Source organism: Phragmites australis, chromosome 12 (genome assembly GCF_958298935.1).
Source record: "Phragmites australis chromosome 12, lpPhrAust1.1, whole genome shotgun sequence".
NCBI lineage: Eukaryota > Viridiplantae > Streptophyta > Magnoliopsida > Poales > Poaceae > Phragmites > Phragmites australis.
The window spans coordinates 18,083,666-18,097,332 of NC_084932.1; the positions used below are offsets into that span (position 1 = coordinate 18,083,666).

At 40.4% G+C, this 13,667-nt stretch overlaps 1 protein-coding gene across 1 annotated transcript; it reads left to right on the forward strand.

Annotated features, from left to right (window-relative positions):
- The first annotated feature begins 233 nt into the window (after positions 1–233).
- On the forward strand, positions 234–12,660 carry LOC133886656 (protein transport protein SEC24 B-like). Its single transcript, XM_062326406.1, has 24 exons — positions 234–1,228; positions 1,787–2,032; positions 2,138–2,212; positions 2,297–2,395; positions 3,422–3,533; positions 4,264–4,391; positions 4,678–4,797; positions 5,447–5,527; positions 6,147–6,224; positions 6,340–6,432; positions 6,791–6,845; positions 7,832–7,908; positions 8,056–8,127; positions 8,221–8,304; positions 9,136–9,255; positions 9,338–9,406; positions 9,831–9,908; positions 10,788–10,926; positions 11,107–11,271; positions 11,354–11,499; positions 11,592–11,771; positions 11,941–12,029; positions 12,103–12,134; positions 12,218–12,660. The coding sequence occupies exons 1-24, from the start codon at positions 383–385 to the stop codon at positions 12,322–12,324; spliced, it is 3,291 nt and encodes a 1,096-aa protein (XP_062182390.1). The 5' UTR covers positions 234–382; the 3' UTR covers positions 12,325–12,660.
- The last annotated feature ends 1,007 nt before the right edge of the window (positions 12,661–13,667 follow it).

The window sequence follows — 13,667 nt, forward strand, 5'->3', positions numbered from 1 at the left end:
TTTAACTATTAGATTTTATAATAATTTTTTGGCTTCTTATTACACTATTTTTCAGAAAAGCTATTCTCAACTTCTAATTTATTTTTTCAGAAACAGATTTTTGACTTATCTAAAAACTACTTTTCAATTAACCTGTTTATTTAGTCTTCTTATTCTTAGATTTTTAATAGAACCAGAAATCAGAAGCAATCCGAAACAAACCAGCGCTTAGACCTATACCTGGTGCGCCCGGCCCATCATATGCACGACAGTACCAGGCCAGACCGGCAACGAAACGCTCCCCGATCGATCGATGCTCTAACACGAGCACGCGAGGCGCCTCCGCTCGCTTCCTTCCCAGTTCCCTCCCCCGCCCAGATCCCGATCGACCTCGCCGCGATCCATGGCGTCGTCGTCGTCGCCGCCGCAGCCGCGGCAGTCGCCACCGCCGTTCGCCGCGCAAAACCCTACCGCGCAGGGCCCTGGCCATGGCGCCCTCCCCGCGGCATTCTCCAACCTCCAGATCTCCCGCGGCGCCGCCCCACCCCCAGGCGCGCCACACGGCCTCACGCCGCAGACCGCCCCGCCCGCCTTCGTCCCCCGGCCGGCACCACTGGCAGCCGCTCGCGCCACCTTCCCCGGCAGCCCGACCGCGCCGCCGTTCGTGCGGGCGCCCACGGCCTCCGCCGCGCTGTCCTTCGGCAGGTCTCCCGCGCCAGCGCCCCAGCAGCCGCCGCCTCCGTTTGGTGGGCCCCCGGGTGCGGTGTCCCAGCTGCCGCCTAAGTTCGGCGGGCCCCCCGGAGCGGTGTCGCAGTCGCTCCCGCCGTTCAGAGGGCCTCCTGCTGCGGCGTCGCAGGCGCCTCCGCCGTTCGGAGGCCCCTCCGCAGCAGCGTCCCAGGCGCCTCCGTTCGGTGGGCCCCCTGGGGCAGGGTCACAGACTCTGCCTTTCGGTGGGCTTGCTGCCATGGGGTCGCAGCCAGCGCCACCGCTGTTTGGTGGGCCGCGTCCAACATTCCCCGGACAGCCTGTGGCATCGGCGGCAGCCTCATCCCAGCCAATGCCACCGAGTTTCGGGGCTCCGCAGCAGCCTCCACCGCCGTTCGGTGGGCCGCCCCAGTTTGGGGGTCTGCGGTCAGGTGTTCAACAGTCCTTTGCTGCACAATCTGCAACAATTTCACAGCAGCCGCCATTCATGGGACCACCCAGGGCTAATGCACCAGCGTTTGGGCCTCGGTCGTGGCAATCTCAGGTGATAAAGCCTTATCTTGAGATGCTATGTCGAGTTCTGTTGGGAACATCAAGTTTTGTGAGGCAGGGTGGCATTTTGGATGTGGTCACACACACAAGTTTTTTTTTACTATTTACCTTGCCAGTTATCAACAATTTCAATGAGGTTGTATGGACCTTATTCTGATTCATTGAACCTGTAAGCATGTCTATGAAAGAAATGTTTTTCTATTAGATTATTATCTAGTGGTTTATAATTCGTCCATGTTATGCGTTCGATGGAAGTTCCAAAGTTCTAATGTTGCCTATTTTTCTCTAATTTTTAGTTTAACCTACATAACAATAACATGTATATGAATTTGATTTGGAATCCATGGGTGTTGTGATTAATAGTTTACAAGTAATTATCGTATGAGTTTGGTCAATACCAGTTTGAGAAAAATTGGAAACATAATTATTGCCATGCATATGGTTTCGTAGCACGCAAGAAGCCAATAACTGAATGGTTATGGTTACACTCTTGTGATTCTTGGAACCATAAAAGTTGGTCCTCTGACAGGTTTTATGAAATTATTTGTAGGGAGCTGGGTCTGGTGCTATGCAACCACCTATAAGAATGCCAGGCATTCTTGGTAGCATGCCGCCAAACACACTAGGACAAGGGGTACCACCTCCTGGCACCCCAACAATACCGTATTCTCCTCATGCTGGAACCCAGGTCTCAACCCCATCCAAAATCGATCCTAATCAAATTCCCTGGCCAATGCCTGAAGCATCAGTCATCATTTATGAGACTCGTCAAGGTGGCCAAGCAACCATTCCACCGGTATGTCTTAGAGCTATAATTGTGTAAATGGGTGTCCTTACCATTCACGTTTTGTTGCAGCCTAAAAACTGTTCTCGTTTCTTATGAGTAACTTGCTGATCACAGGCTGCATCTAGTGAATTTATTGTGAAAGACACCGGGAACTGTAGCCCTCGTTTAATGAGGTGCACTGTGAATCAGGTAGATTTGTTTAATAATTGATTGTAATTCTCAGGTGTGTTTCTTTCTTTCTTTCTAATCTGCTGCTAATACATGTTCTATCAGGTACCTTGTACAGGTGATCTCTTGACAATGTCGGGCATGCCTTTAGCTCTGATGGTTCAACCTTTTTCTCTTCCTCACCCATCTGAGGAACCTATTCAGGTACTTTTTTGTCACTTCTTGCACTTAGAGAAACACTGCACTTAGAAACATGATCAGAAAACTTTGCAAATAGATGACATATTTGATATAACCTATAATAAACTCAACTCTTGATTTTTTACTTTGAAGTGCTATCAGATGAATGAAATCTGCGTAAATGCATAGGGACAATAATTCCACTCTAGTGCAATTCACAGTACTTTAATTGATGTAATATGTACATAATCGAATCACTTAATTAAAATGAACGACTTCCATCTGCAAATACTTATTCTGGTTTTTAACTTGAACTAAAGTATGTTTTGCTATGTGCTTCAACAAAAAAATGTTTTGCTATACTTGTTGTACATTGCAATCATGAGTAGTCTAACTTGCATACATCACTTGCAAGAGAGTATTGCCACTCTTAGCTTAGGTGATGCCAGTGCAAACAATCAATCCTATAGGATATATGGCTCAACCTATCTCTTTATCAGCTAACTGGCTAATAAATCATTAGCTATCCCTTATTTTGGTACATGCACTCAGTGTTTTGAAGCTGGCACAAAGATCAAGAAAACTTAGGACTATTACTACTATTGATCAACTGGTCTTGATCTCATAATTCTAAGCCCATGCTTTAAATTTGAATGCTATAATAGGTTAATAAATTAGATCATACATACTCCAACTTGTAAACATTCTGATGTATGCAGTTTTACAGACAAGCTCAACCTACCAAAAAAAAGTGAAAACCATAACAGTATTCACGGTCATGTTGGCCATTTGATCTGCCTGTTGATGCATAGAAGTGGTTGATTGCAGTCTCCTGGGTTAAGTAGACTAGTTGCTGGTTGCTTTTAAGGTTAACTGAACTTGCAATCTTATTTCTAGATGCTATAATGCAGTATTAACAACACACTCCAGCAGTTCCATGAATGTAAATTTTGCTGTATTTTGTCAGTAATTCTATCGAGCGGAGTAATCCACTGAATAAGTTTCTTTTTGTTGCTAGTTTGAAGCTTAACTCATTGCCTCATGTTTTAGCTTGTGGACTTTGGAGAGATTGGGCCTATTCGGTGTTCTCGTTGCAAAGCTTACATAAATCCTTTCATGAGATTTGTCGATCAAGGGAGGCATTTCATCTGTAATTTATGTGGTAAGGGCTTAAGATGCATTGATTTCAGTCTTATTTATAATGCACTAGTTAAGTGCCCGTGCGTTGCAACGAAACCACAAACATTGGATGCTGTAACATAAGCACAAACTCAATGTGGATGCGTCATGGAAGCACTGCCGAACGAATACGTTGGGAGCGATGCCGTACTTTGATTCCAGATGAGATCCGAAAAAGGAGGATGAGATTATCCGCTAATTTTTTCCGCTAATTTCTTCATTTATTTTCATTAGTAAAACAGGTCTCATATTTGTAGCCGGTAACAAGGCGGAGAGGCTGGAGGATGAGGGTGGATAGCAAAAGTGGGTAAATTATTCAAATTTTAGGGGTTTTTATTAGGTGGGAGGAGAGTAGGGGGAAGAAGTGACACGGGAACCAACTCGTGTTTTATATAGTAGATATTAGTTTTCTGTGTCAAAGCTTATTATATATTAGCTAACACTACTGCAGTTAGTTTAATTTTTGTTACCTGCTTCTGCTTTTAAAAGACTGAAACATTTGGCATTCTCACTGTATCATCCTAAGATTGTCCGATGTGTTTCACCCTAGATAAAGGTGTTGTAATCTGTATCTTATCATCTTTAAAGCTTGTCTTTTGAGTACGTACTTATACGGCATCAGTGTTATTTTTCTCATTTTGCTTGTTACTTTATCCTTTTTGTTTAGCATGGCATATATATTAAATTTAATGAATAATGCACCAACTCTGCAGGATTCAGCAATGATACACCTAGGGACTACATGTGCAACTTAGGGCCCGATGGTAGGCGACGTGATGCTGATGACAGGCCTGAGTTATGTAGAGGAACAGTTGAATTTGTTGCTACAAAGGAATTTCTGGTTTGTGCTTATCTAATCCGTGAACTCATTGTAATATCTCCATCGTAGTGTATGCATAAATAGTCTCCGTAGAACTTGTATTTTCTGTACACTGTAATCCTATTTATGCTTTTTCCCGCGCCCGTTCAATTCACTTAAAACTGGTAAATTTATGAAACCTGGATTTGTATGCTTTTTTTTTAAATATGAGTTTCGTCAGGCAACCCGCTGTCCTGCTGTTGTATTTTAGTTCTTGTTCTCTTTCGTTTGCATATACCATTAAATAAAACTCATAATAAATTTTCAGGTTCGTGATCCAATGCCTGCTGTATATTTCTTCCTTATTGATGTCTCCATGAATGCAATACAAACTGGTGCAACTGCTGCAGCTTGCAGTGCTATTGCCCAGGCTATTTCAGATCTGCCGGTAAGTTCTGTTTACTGGATACTGTTAGTCTGTTTTAACCACACATGTACACCATGGTACCGTGGTATTGAATGTACGGGGGTTTATTAATTGTGACTATAACAAACTAGCTGCCATCAGTGACGAATTGATTGACTACCATAGTTACAAATTGAATTTCAGCACTAGCTACCATAGAAATTTCAGTACTACCATAGACATTTCTGCCCTTGTAGTTTCTTCTACGATTTCATGTATAAACATAACTTTTATCATGCCTGAGTGTCGTAACATACAGTAATTGCTTTAATTCTGACTATTTATTGTTTAATCAGTTTTGAGTATTGCTAGATAGGTGTATGGTGCTACTTTTGGTTCAGTTATCTTAATTTTATTTGTTACACTAGGAACTGTTGAGTATCTAGTTGACTGTTGACAGCTCCATTATGGCATCGTTTTTGGTGTTTTGGCATGACTTAAAAAAAAGCATATTAGGACTAAATATATCTGTAAATCTGTATGTCTAACATTATTAACCAAAGACCAAAACATCTGACCGCACGCTTCCCTTAGTGGCAGTAATTTTTTTGACTTGATGGATTAATTTTCTTTACATAGTTTAGGGCATTAAATTTGAGCGACACTGACGTTTTTTTTCTGTCTTATGTAGGAAGGTCCTCGGACAATGGTTGGAATTGCCACATTTGATTCTGCTATTCACTTCTACAGTCTTAAACGTTCTCAGCAGCAGGTATAGCACACCCGATTTGTCCTCCATGCTTAATTCACATAGTCTTAATGGAGTATTTACAGCAGTGCTTTGAAGGTACATTAGAGATTTCTTTTAGCTTGTATTTTCTTTAAACTTGTCCTAAGCTTCAGGACTTGGGTTCCGGTGGCACTGTGGTGGCTCATGGCTTTTCAAAATCACTTTTCTTTTTCTAGTTTTTGATGTACTAGGTAGTTATAAGTATCTTTTTTGGAGCCATAACAGCAAATTTGAATGGAAAGTTAATATTCCCATAATTAACGAGATTCTGCAGCGCAGTGCATCAGGGCACAGCAACCACATTCTGACCCTTAAATAGTGGGGATGCTAATTTTATCACACACTTTTCCTTTTTACTTTTGGGGACCAAAACTCTTGGATTAGTCAGTAATTCTGCTTCTCCATTTGCCCATATTTTAGTTTGGAACTGTATGCATTTTATTGATGTTTGAAGAGACTGTGTATATATATGTAGAAACATATAATGTATTTAAAATTTTCCTTGTCTTTTATGCCATCTCTTACCTCCTATTTGAAACAGTTTGCTTCTGCATGAATCTTAATAATGTGAATTGCCTATGTAACCTTCTTTCCCTTGAAGCCTTTGATGCTCATTGTTCCTGATGTTCAAGATGTCTATATACCTCTTCAAACGGCTCTTATTCTCCCAGTTTCTGAGGTTTGTATTTGAGCAGACAAAATTTAACTATGTTTAATTTAATTTTCTCATAAAGGTTTAAGAGAAACCTTTTGTGCTCATTTCTATCTTTCCTACTTTTTCATTGTGGTTTTAGTGCTGGGAGAATCTGAAGCAGTTGCTGGAAAGCATCCCGGACATGTTTGAGAATAATAGGGTTGCTGATTCTGCTTTTGGAGCAGCTATGAAGGTACTAGTTTTACTTTCTATGGCTTGTAGTTCTATTTCCGTTTTGAGAACCGAGTGATAGTTTGGTTGCTAGAGCCTCCAGTTGAGGGGCTGCCTACCCTGGCTCGAACCCGGATGCTCACTGGTCGCGTGGGTACCTCCTTGAGATTTGGTTTCAGTGAGTTTTCTAGCCAGCCAGGGTTCAATACTCCCCTACCTTTAGAACAACGTTAGGGGATGTCTCTCTTTCCATGGTCGAGTTTAAGGTCTTGTGGAGCTATGGACCAAATTCATCATTTCGATGTAAACTAAACCTTTTGTTTTCAGATTTTTGTACTCTCAGGGTTGATTGGATGAATTTGTTATTCTATTTTCTGTAGGCTGCCTTCCTGGCTATGAAATCTACTGGTGGAAAACTTCTTGTTTTCCAATCAGGTATACTTTATAAACTAATAAGAGTATGACAATTTCAAGATGTGTTTATGCCGACTACTTTTATTGGTTCCTTAGTTTGCGTGGGTACTCATGCTTTAGATGCATACTGGCTTAATTGGTGAGCTTTAATTTCATTTGGTTAGAATTTGATTTTTATCTATTTCCTTTGTAACTCATGAACACATTTGCAATCTGGTTCAGGAAATTCTGCCTGTTATTAGTACCAGATTGGAATGGCAGTGCTATTGTTAGGGTAAACCTCTGCCGGGAAGATAGTCGGGCGGTGTTGGCTGCTAGGGGGGATTAGATCATAGATTGAGAAGATAGAATATTAGGAGAGACTTAGAAGAAGGAGATTGAGAACTAGATTGGTTTCTCTTGCTTGATTACAATGGATGTTGTGCCCTTCTTTATACAGGAGCTGGCCCTAATAATCTAAACTAATCAATGTAATCTCTAAAAGTAACTAATCTAATCTGATCCCTAACAATGAATCTTATCTCTAGCCTGCTGCTACAGTTAGCATGAGATATGCGGGATGGTACAACCGCCGGTGCTACAGTGCCACACTAAAACTGTCCTCGTTCATGAACAGTATTTCCGTGTATAACAGCTATGTTGATGACCTAATGGTGTGCACCAGTCACATAAGTTGTTTAGATGGCCTACATAGGTCAAATAACATTTTTACATAGTTCTTATGAGGAAGCTTACAAAGTTTACTCAATTGAGGTATCCTTTTAAAATAGTTGCACTGATAGTTCTTTGCTATTTTAAGTTTCCTAATTTTGCAAAATTGTACTCAGTGCATGCCTATTGAATGGTGTTTGCCCTGAAATGGACTTCCGCCTACGTTTTTTGCCTGTTATGTATCAGGGATTTGTTTTAGTTGCTGCTAATTTACCCAAATACCTTTTATGGGATTTTCTTCTTTTTTATGTCAAAATAAAAGACGACCTTTTGTTAACAATGTGCATTGCTGGCAGTGCTGCCATCACTTGGGGTTGGTTCTTTATCTGCTAGGGAAGCTGAAGGTAGAGCAAATATTACAACTGGTGACAAGGTATACATTGTTTTATAAACATATTTTATCTTCACTTACATAACAATACAAGATCTACTTCCATATAGTTGTTTCATCAACAGCACATGTTCCTTTTATCAAGAATGCCTCAGCTAACATGCTGTAATAATTTTGTGTGATTCTCAGGAAGCCCATAAACTTTTGCAGCCTGTTGACAATACTCTCAAGACAATGGCACTAGAATTTGCTGAGTATCAGGCATGGTACCTTAAGCGCTTGAGTTTTTTTTTTCTTGATTAGCAATTGGCATGCTTTTATGACATGCTGTTTTATTCCCCTACCTCTTTCCAGGTCTGTGTGGATGTATTCCTCACCACACAATCCTATGTTGATATTGCTTCGATATCTGTTGTGCCCCATACTACAGGCGGTCGGGTATGCTTTCTCCCTAATGCTTGTAAACAACGTTGATCAATAGTAGTTTCAGAAGAGACCATTGCTAGACATAGGGCCTTACCTTGCATGTATCTTTTCATTGAGTAACAGTGAAGTATATCGTACTCGTAGAAAGTGCAGACATAATTATGACTTTACAATCAGAGCTATAGTCCTTCAATCTAAGTACTATCTATGCTGTAATTCATTGATTATTGAACAATCATGTTTGTTTCTAAATTGTGAGGCGCTTAAAACAGTTAGGGCATGTTTGTTTTTTTCCTCAAGTGAGGGGCACTTGTCTACCAGGCAAACCAGCCTACAGGCAACCTCGCCATGTAGAGGAGGCATCCTGTCGTTCCTGAACAGCTTACAACTGATACGCTTTGAGAACTAGCAAAACATTTTCAAAATATTTGAGGGGAAAACATTGGTGCTTATATGATTTCCTAGGTGTATTGTGGTTGGAACACCAGGAATTGTTCCAAGGACACATGCTGTGGAAAAAATATTGTTATAACCTGGGACATAGAAAGAGACAAAGGGAGCATAAATATTCATAAAAAGAACATGGGAGCTTAATATGTTCTGCATGTGAGAATTGTTTTCAGTCTTTTTGGACGTCTTATCAGAAACAGTATAATTGGTTCCTGTACGAGCAGAAAATCCTGATTCCTTTACTAAGACAGTGAATTCATCTAATATCTGAGGGGCTTGCATCTTTATTTCTATCCATATTTTATCATCTCAGCGCTGTCCTCTTGTTAAGCTCCATTTTTTATTGTGATTATTTCTGATAGTTTCTTATAAATATTTGGTTTTTATTTGCAGGTGTACTACTACTATCCGTTTTCCGCTCTTTCAGATCCAGCCAAGCTCTTCAACGATCTCAGATGGAATATAAGTAGACCTCAGGGTTTTGAGGCTGTTATGCGTGTCAGGTGCAGTCAGGTGGGCTATGTCAGATCATTTTTCTTCAGCGCTTTATTTTATAGTTTGATTGTGACTTATTTCCTTCTCAACATGCCATCAGGGCCTCCAAGTTCAGGACTATTTCGGCAATTTCTGCAAGCGTGTTCCTACTGACATTGATCTTCCAGCGGTCAGTAAATAATATTGGTGTACAGTAACATCGGTTTAAAGTTATCAGCATTAACTGTGATATGATGCTTTGCCTATAGAGTTGGATGTTGCATTAATTCGCTTTGTTAAACAATAGCAATACACATATTGCTACTGCTACTGAATTTAAATACACCGAACCTTCTGCAATCCTGTTCTTTTCGTAACTCGTTAGTTTGCACATTACATTCTTGCTGAAAATAGGCCATACTAGAATCTAATGAAGGACTTAACTTTCTGTGCATTGTGTTTAGATAATGGCAAATGAACATCATGTTGCCCTGCATCTGAATTTTACACTGTTATATAACTGTTATTACAATACCTTATTCCCTCATTCATTCCTATGTTCTGTTTTATATTTCCCTCCATTCTCTATTCTAAAAGAGGTTCTTGTGGTGCAGATTGATTCTGACAAAACTGTGATGGTCACGTTTAAGCATGATGACAAGTTACAGGAAAATTCGGAATGTGGCTTCCAGGTAATAATGAGATGGGATAAACTATTCTCTTTACTTTTCCTTGGTTGACTGCCTATTTTTGTTCCGAATAATTCTTTTTTCATCATAAATTTGTCAGGAGAAATGGTCAGCAAAATGTAGGTTTGGGCTGGAAAATAGTTGATATATTGAATAAGCAACCAAGGCTCGTTTTTTGCTAGGGTTCCACATGTATTAGCAAATGCATGCCGTTTTTTGCTAGGGTTTGGTAAACTGGTATGAGGAGATATTGAGTGAGCAACAGGTATCCCATGTGTAGTAACACTTGCACACCATTTTTTGCTGGTGTTTGGTAAAGTGGTATAGGGAGGTATTGCTTATTTGCCACTGCCAGTATTGGTCCCAGCTACTTTCAAGCTTATGAGAACCAGATTGGCCACTTTGCTGAAAAATGCTGGACTGAGACCTAGGCTGTGTTGGTGTACTTTCTTAATACTGATGCAATTGACCCAGGGAAACTGCCTACTTGCCCAGACTAGAGTCACTGCCTACTAGTGTGTAGAAAATATTTGTTTTTCTAATGCGTGATGATTTTATGGTTTGAATAGTTCTCTTAAAATATATATTTGCTTGGTGAGTAAAAGGATTTTTAATGTCTTATCATAAATGATATTTATGCCTGGTTTTGACACGCTGATATGATTTCTCAAACTGAGTATCATAAAAGGTTGCTAAGCAAGACTATAGCACTTGCCCCATCTAGTTCATGTATGTCCTAATGATATATTGATGAGTCATCTAGCATGAGTATGGATTTTATGTTGGATTAAGTGCTAAAATGGTTACTTTTCTTAATATGTAATCACACATGTTACCTCATTAGAAAAATATTCTTGACATTCCGTTCCTGGCACTTCTCAGTGTGCACTTCTCTACACTAATGTATATGGGCAAAGAAGGATCCGAGTCATAAACCTCTCACTTTCATGCACAAGTATGCTTAGCAACCTTTTTCGTTATGCTGATCTGGAGACACAGTTCGCATGCTTCCTGAAGCAAGGTAAGACAGTGATGAACCTTTCCATATAATTGTGTTTACATTTTCTGGCTTTATAATTATTCAGCTTAGATCTTACTGAGAAAATGTTGCGAGTAAAATCACTTTTCAAATAAAACCATTTTCTTTAACTCTATTCTCATGAAATATTCTTGAAGAGACCGACATTCTTGTATCATGCAGCTGCTAATGGCATCCCGACATCTCCACTACCCCGTATTCGGGAGGAAGCGACAAATACATGTATAAATATTCTGCAATCCTACCGCAAGCACTGTGCGTCTGTAAGCTCATCCGGGCAGTTGATTCTACCAGAGGCTCTGAAACTCCTGCCTTTATATACTTTAGGTATATGATTACGCCTATTGAGTGTTCTAATTTGTTTATTTTATGTGCATTGACTCTACTAACATTTTCACTTCTTTTTCAGCATTGACCAAAAGTGTAGGCTTGAGAAACGATGGGCGATTAGATGATCGTTCCTATTGGATGTCTCATGTCTCCTCAATTTCTGTACTACTAGCTGTTCCGTTGGTGTTCCCTAGATTGTTTCCTATCCATGATCTCACATCAAGGGTACAAGTTACATTGTTAATTAAAGCCATCATGAGTTTTTGAACTTCCTTTTTGGGTGATAAATTATCTAAATTGTTGCGCACTATTTTCAGGCTGATGATGACTCCCTTATACCCAGTCCCCTTATGCTCAATAGTGAAAATGTACGAGAGGATGGGGTCTACTTGTTAGAAAATGGAGAGGATGGTCTAATTTATGTAGGAAATATGGTAGACCCGACGACCCTAGAACAAATGTTCAGGGTCTCTTCTTTGGCTGCATTACCAATCCAGGCAAGTCTCTTTACAGTATCTCTTTCTATCTTTGAAGTTATTGGATTTGTTGCAGCATTTCATGCCAAGGATCTAACCAAACTGACTACTGATCTCTCTCCGGAAGTTTAGGGTATGCACCACATTACTTTATTTATCCTGGTGGACCTTACAAATGAATTGCTTGCAGTTGGTGTTGGAGCAATTTGACAACGAACTCTCGAGGAAGGTCAACGAAGTTGTAAATGAAATAAGACGCCAGAGATGCTCTTACTTGAGGTAAGTAAAGCACTTTCTGGTTTCCTCAAACAGCTTAGTTGCCAGATCCTGATGCTTTGGGATCGCCTTGCAGGTTAAGACTATGCAGAAGGGGCGAACCATCTGGTTAGTCTTCTGAACCACTTATGAAGCTTTGCTGTTATTAACCACAAAGTGTTACTTTTAACTAAATGTTTAATTCCCTGCAGGCGATTATTTCCGCTCATTTTTGATAGAGGACAAGGTGCCTGTCGGCTTTTCCTACGTTGAGTTCCTTGTGCACGTGCACAGGCAAATTCAAAGCAAGATGACATGACGGGGGCTGCACCCTGGTTGTATTTCGGTTAGTAGGCGTCTTGTAGGTACAACAAAGAAGAGATTGATTTCTGCATAAGGATACAACAAAGAACTGGACCATGACGACTCCAGGTCAATGGGTGAGACATCAATTTCGCCCTTTCAGAGGATAGAACCCCAGGAACTGGGGCCTGCAGTATTTACAGCACTGTTTTTGGAGCGGGTAGTATATGTTGTATACAGAAATGAGGGGTGGAGTGCGAGGGTTCTGTTTTTCGTGTTTTCACAAGCATTGTGCATCGATATTTACCACTTGTGCACAGGGGATGTATTATGTTTAAAGGAAGATTATAGAGGTTTAGCAATAAAACTGTACCTAGCTAATAGTATGAATATGAATATTCATACTATTAGCTAAGGACTTGCAATGCAATTTGTAAGATATATATACGGCCACCTCGATCCGCTGAGCCAAGGCTGCCGCACCACTCGGCTGACCTGGCTAACTGGCCCTGCTCGCACGCCGTACTTGCTCTCGCAATCGGCGCGCTAGACCGAGAAGCCCTGTCGGCGGATAACCCCTCTTATCATGTTTGATCTAACTTGAGATAGTTCCTCATGCTAAAAAATTTATAATATGGTATTTTTTTACATGTAGATGAATTATTACTTTCAGTTCTAATTTTGAATCAATAGTGATAATTAGATTATCACTGCAGGTTTAAGGCTAGAACCGACAATTATTATTGAATTATCATTGTCGATTCTCGATTTGAATCGACAGCGATATTTACTATCACTATTGACTCATAAACTGACAGTGATAATTTAGATTATCACTATCGTTAGTTAACTATCGGTTCAAAAACCGATATGAACTGCCGGGGATACCTGTTTTGAATCGACAATGATAACAAACTTTTTTTTAGTATTGTGTGAATTGTTAGCATTGACATTATATGTTTGAGCATAAATATTTGGTGTTTTCCTATATTGATAACCTTGTCTATATATTCACTCTGATATTATCTTGATTAGCTTTGAGAAAAATTAAAGAGTTGTTTGTTGGGATTCTATTTTTAGGTTTTACTAAACACATGCAGACTATCATGACGACCTGACCTTGTAGCGACTGTTAGCGTGTAGCCACAGTGCTCACAAGGAGTACAGTGCTGCGCGAAGTTAAATTAGACTTGCAGGCTGGACTGGAGTGTCAGCGTGCTGACTGGATCGTCCAGGTCATCCTGGCCTGGTCAATCTGAACTAGATATAGGCTTGCTGGCTGCAGTAGATATAAGCATGTGAGGCCACAGGTACGTAAATCTGTAACGCATGCGCATGCAGATAGCAGCTAGTTAGCGC

Excerpts from the sequence above, each read along its gene's own strand:
- LOC133886656 (XM_062326406.1), top strand. The coding sequence starts at position 383 with ATGGCGTCGTCGTCGTCGCCGCCGCAGCCGCGGCAGTCGCCACCGCCG. Across the intron at positions 11,772-11,940 it reads TGGCTGCATTACCAATCCAG|TTGGTGTTGGAGCAATTTGA; the intron begins GCAAGTCTCTTT and ends AATTGCTTGCAG. Across the intron at positions 12,135-12,217 it reads CAGAAGGGGCGAACCATCTG|GCGATTATTTCCGCTCATTT; the intron begins GTTAGTCTTCTG and ends AATTCCCTGCAG.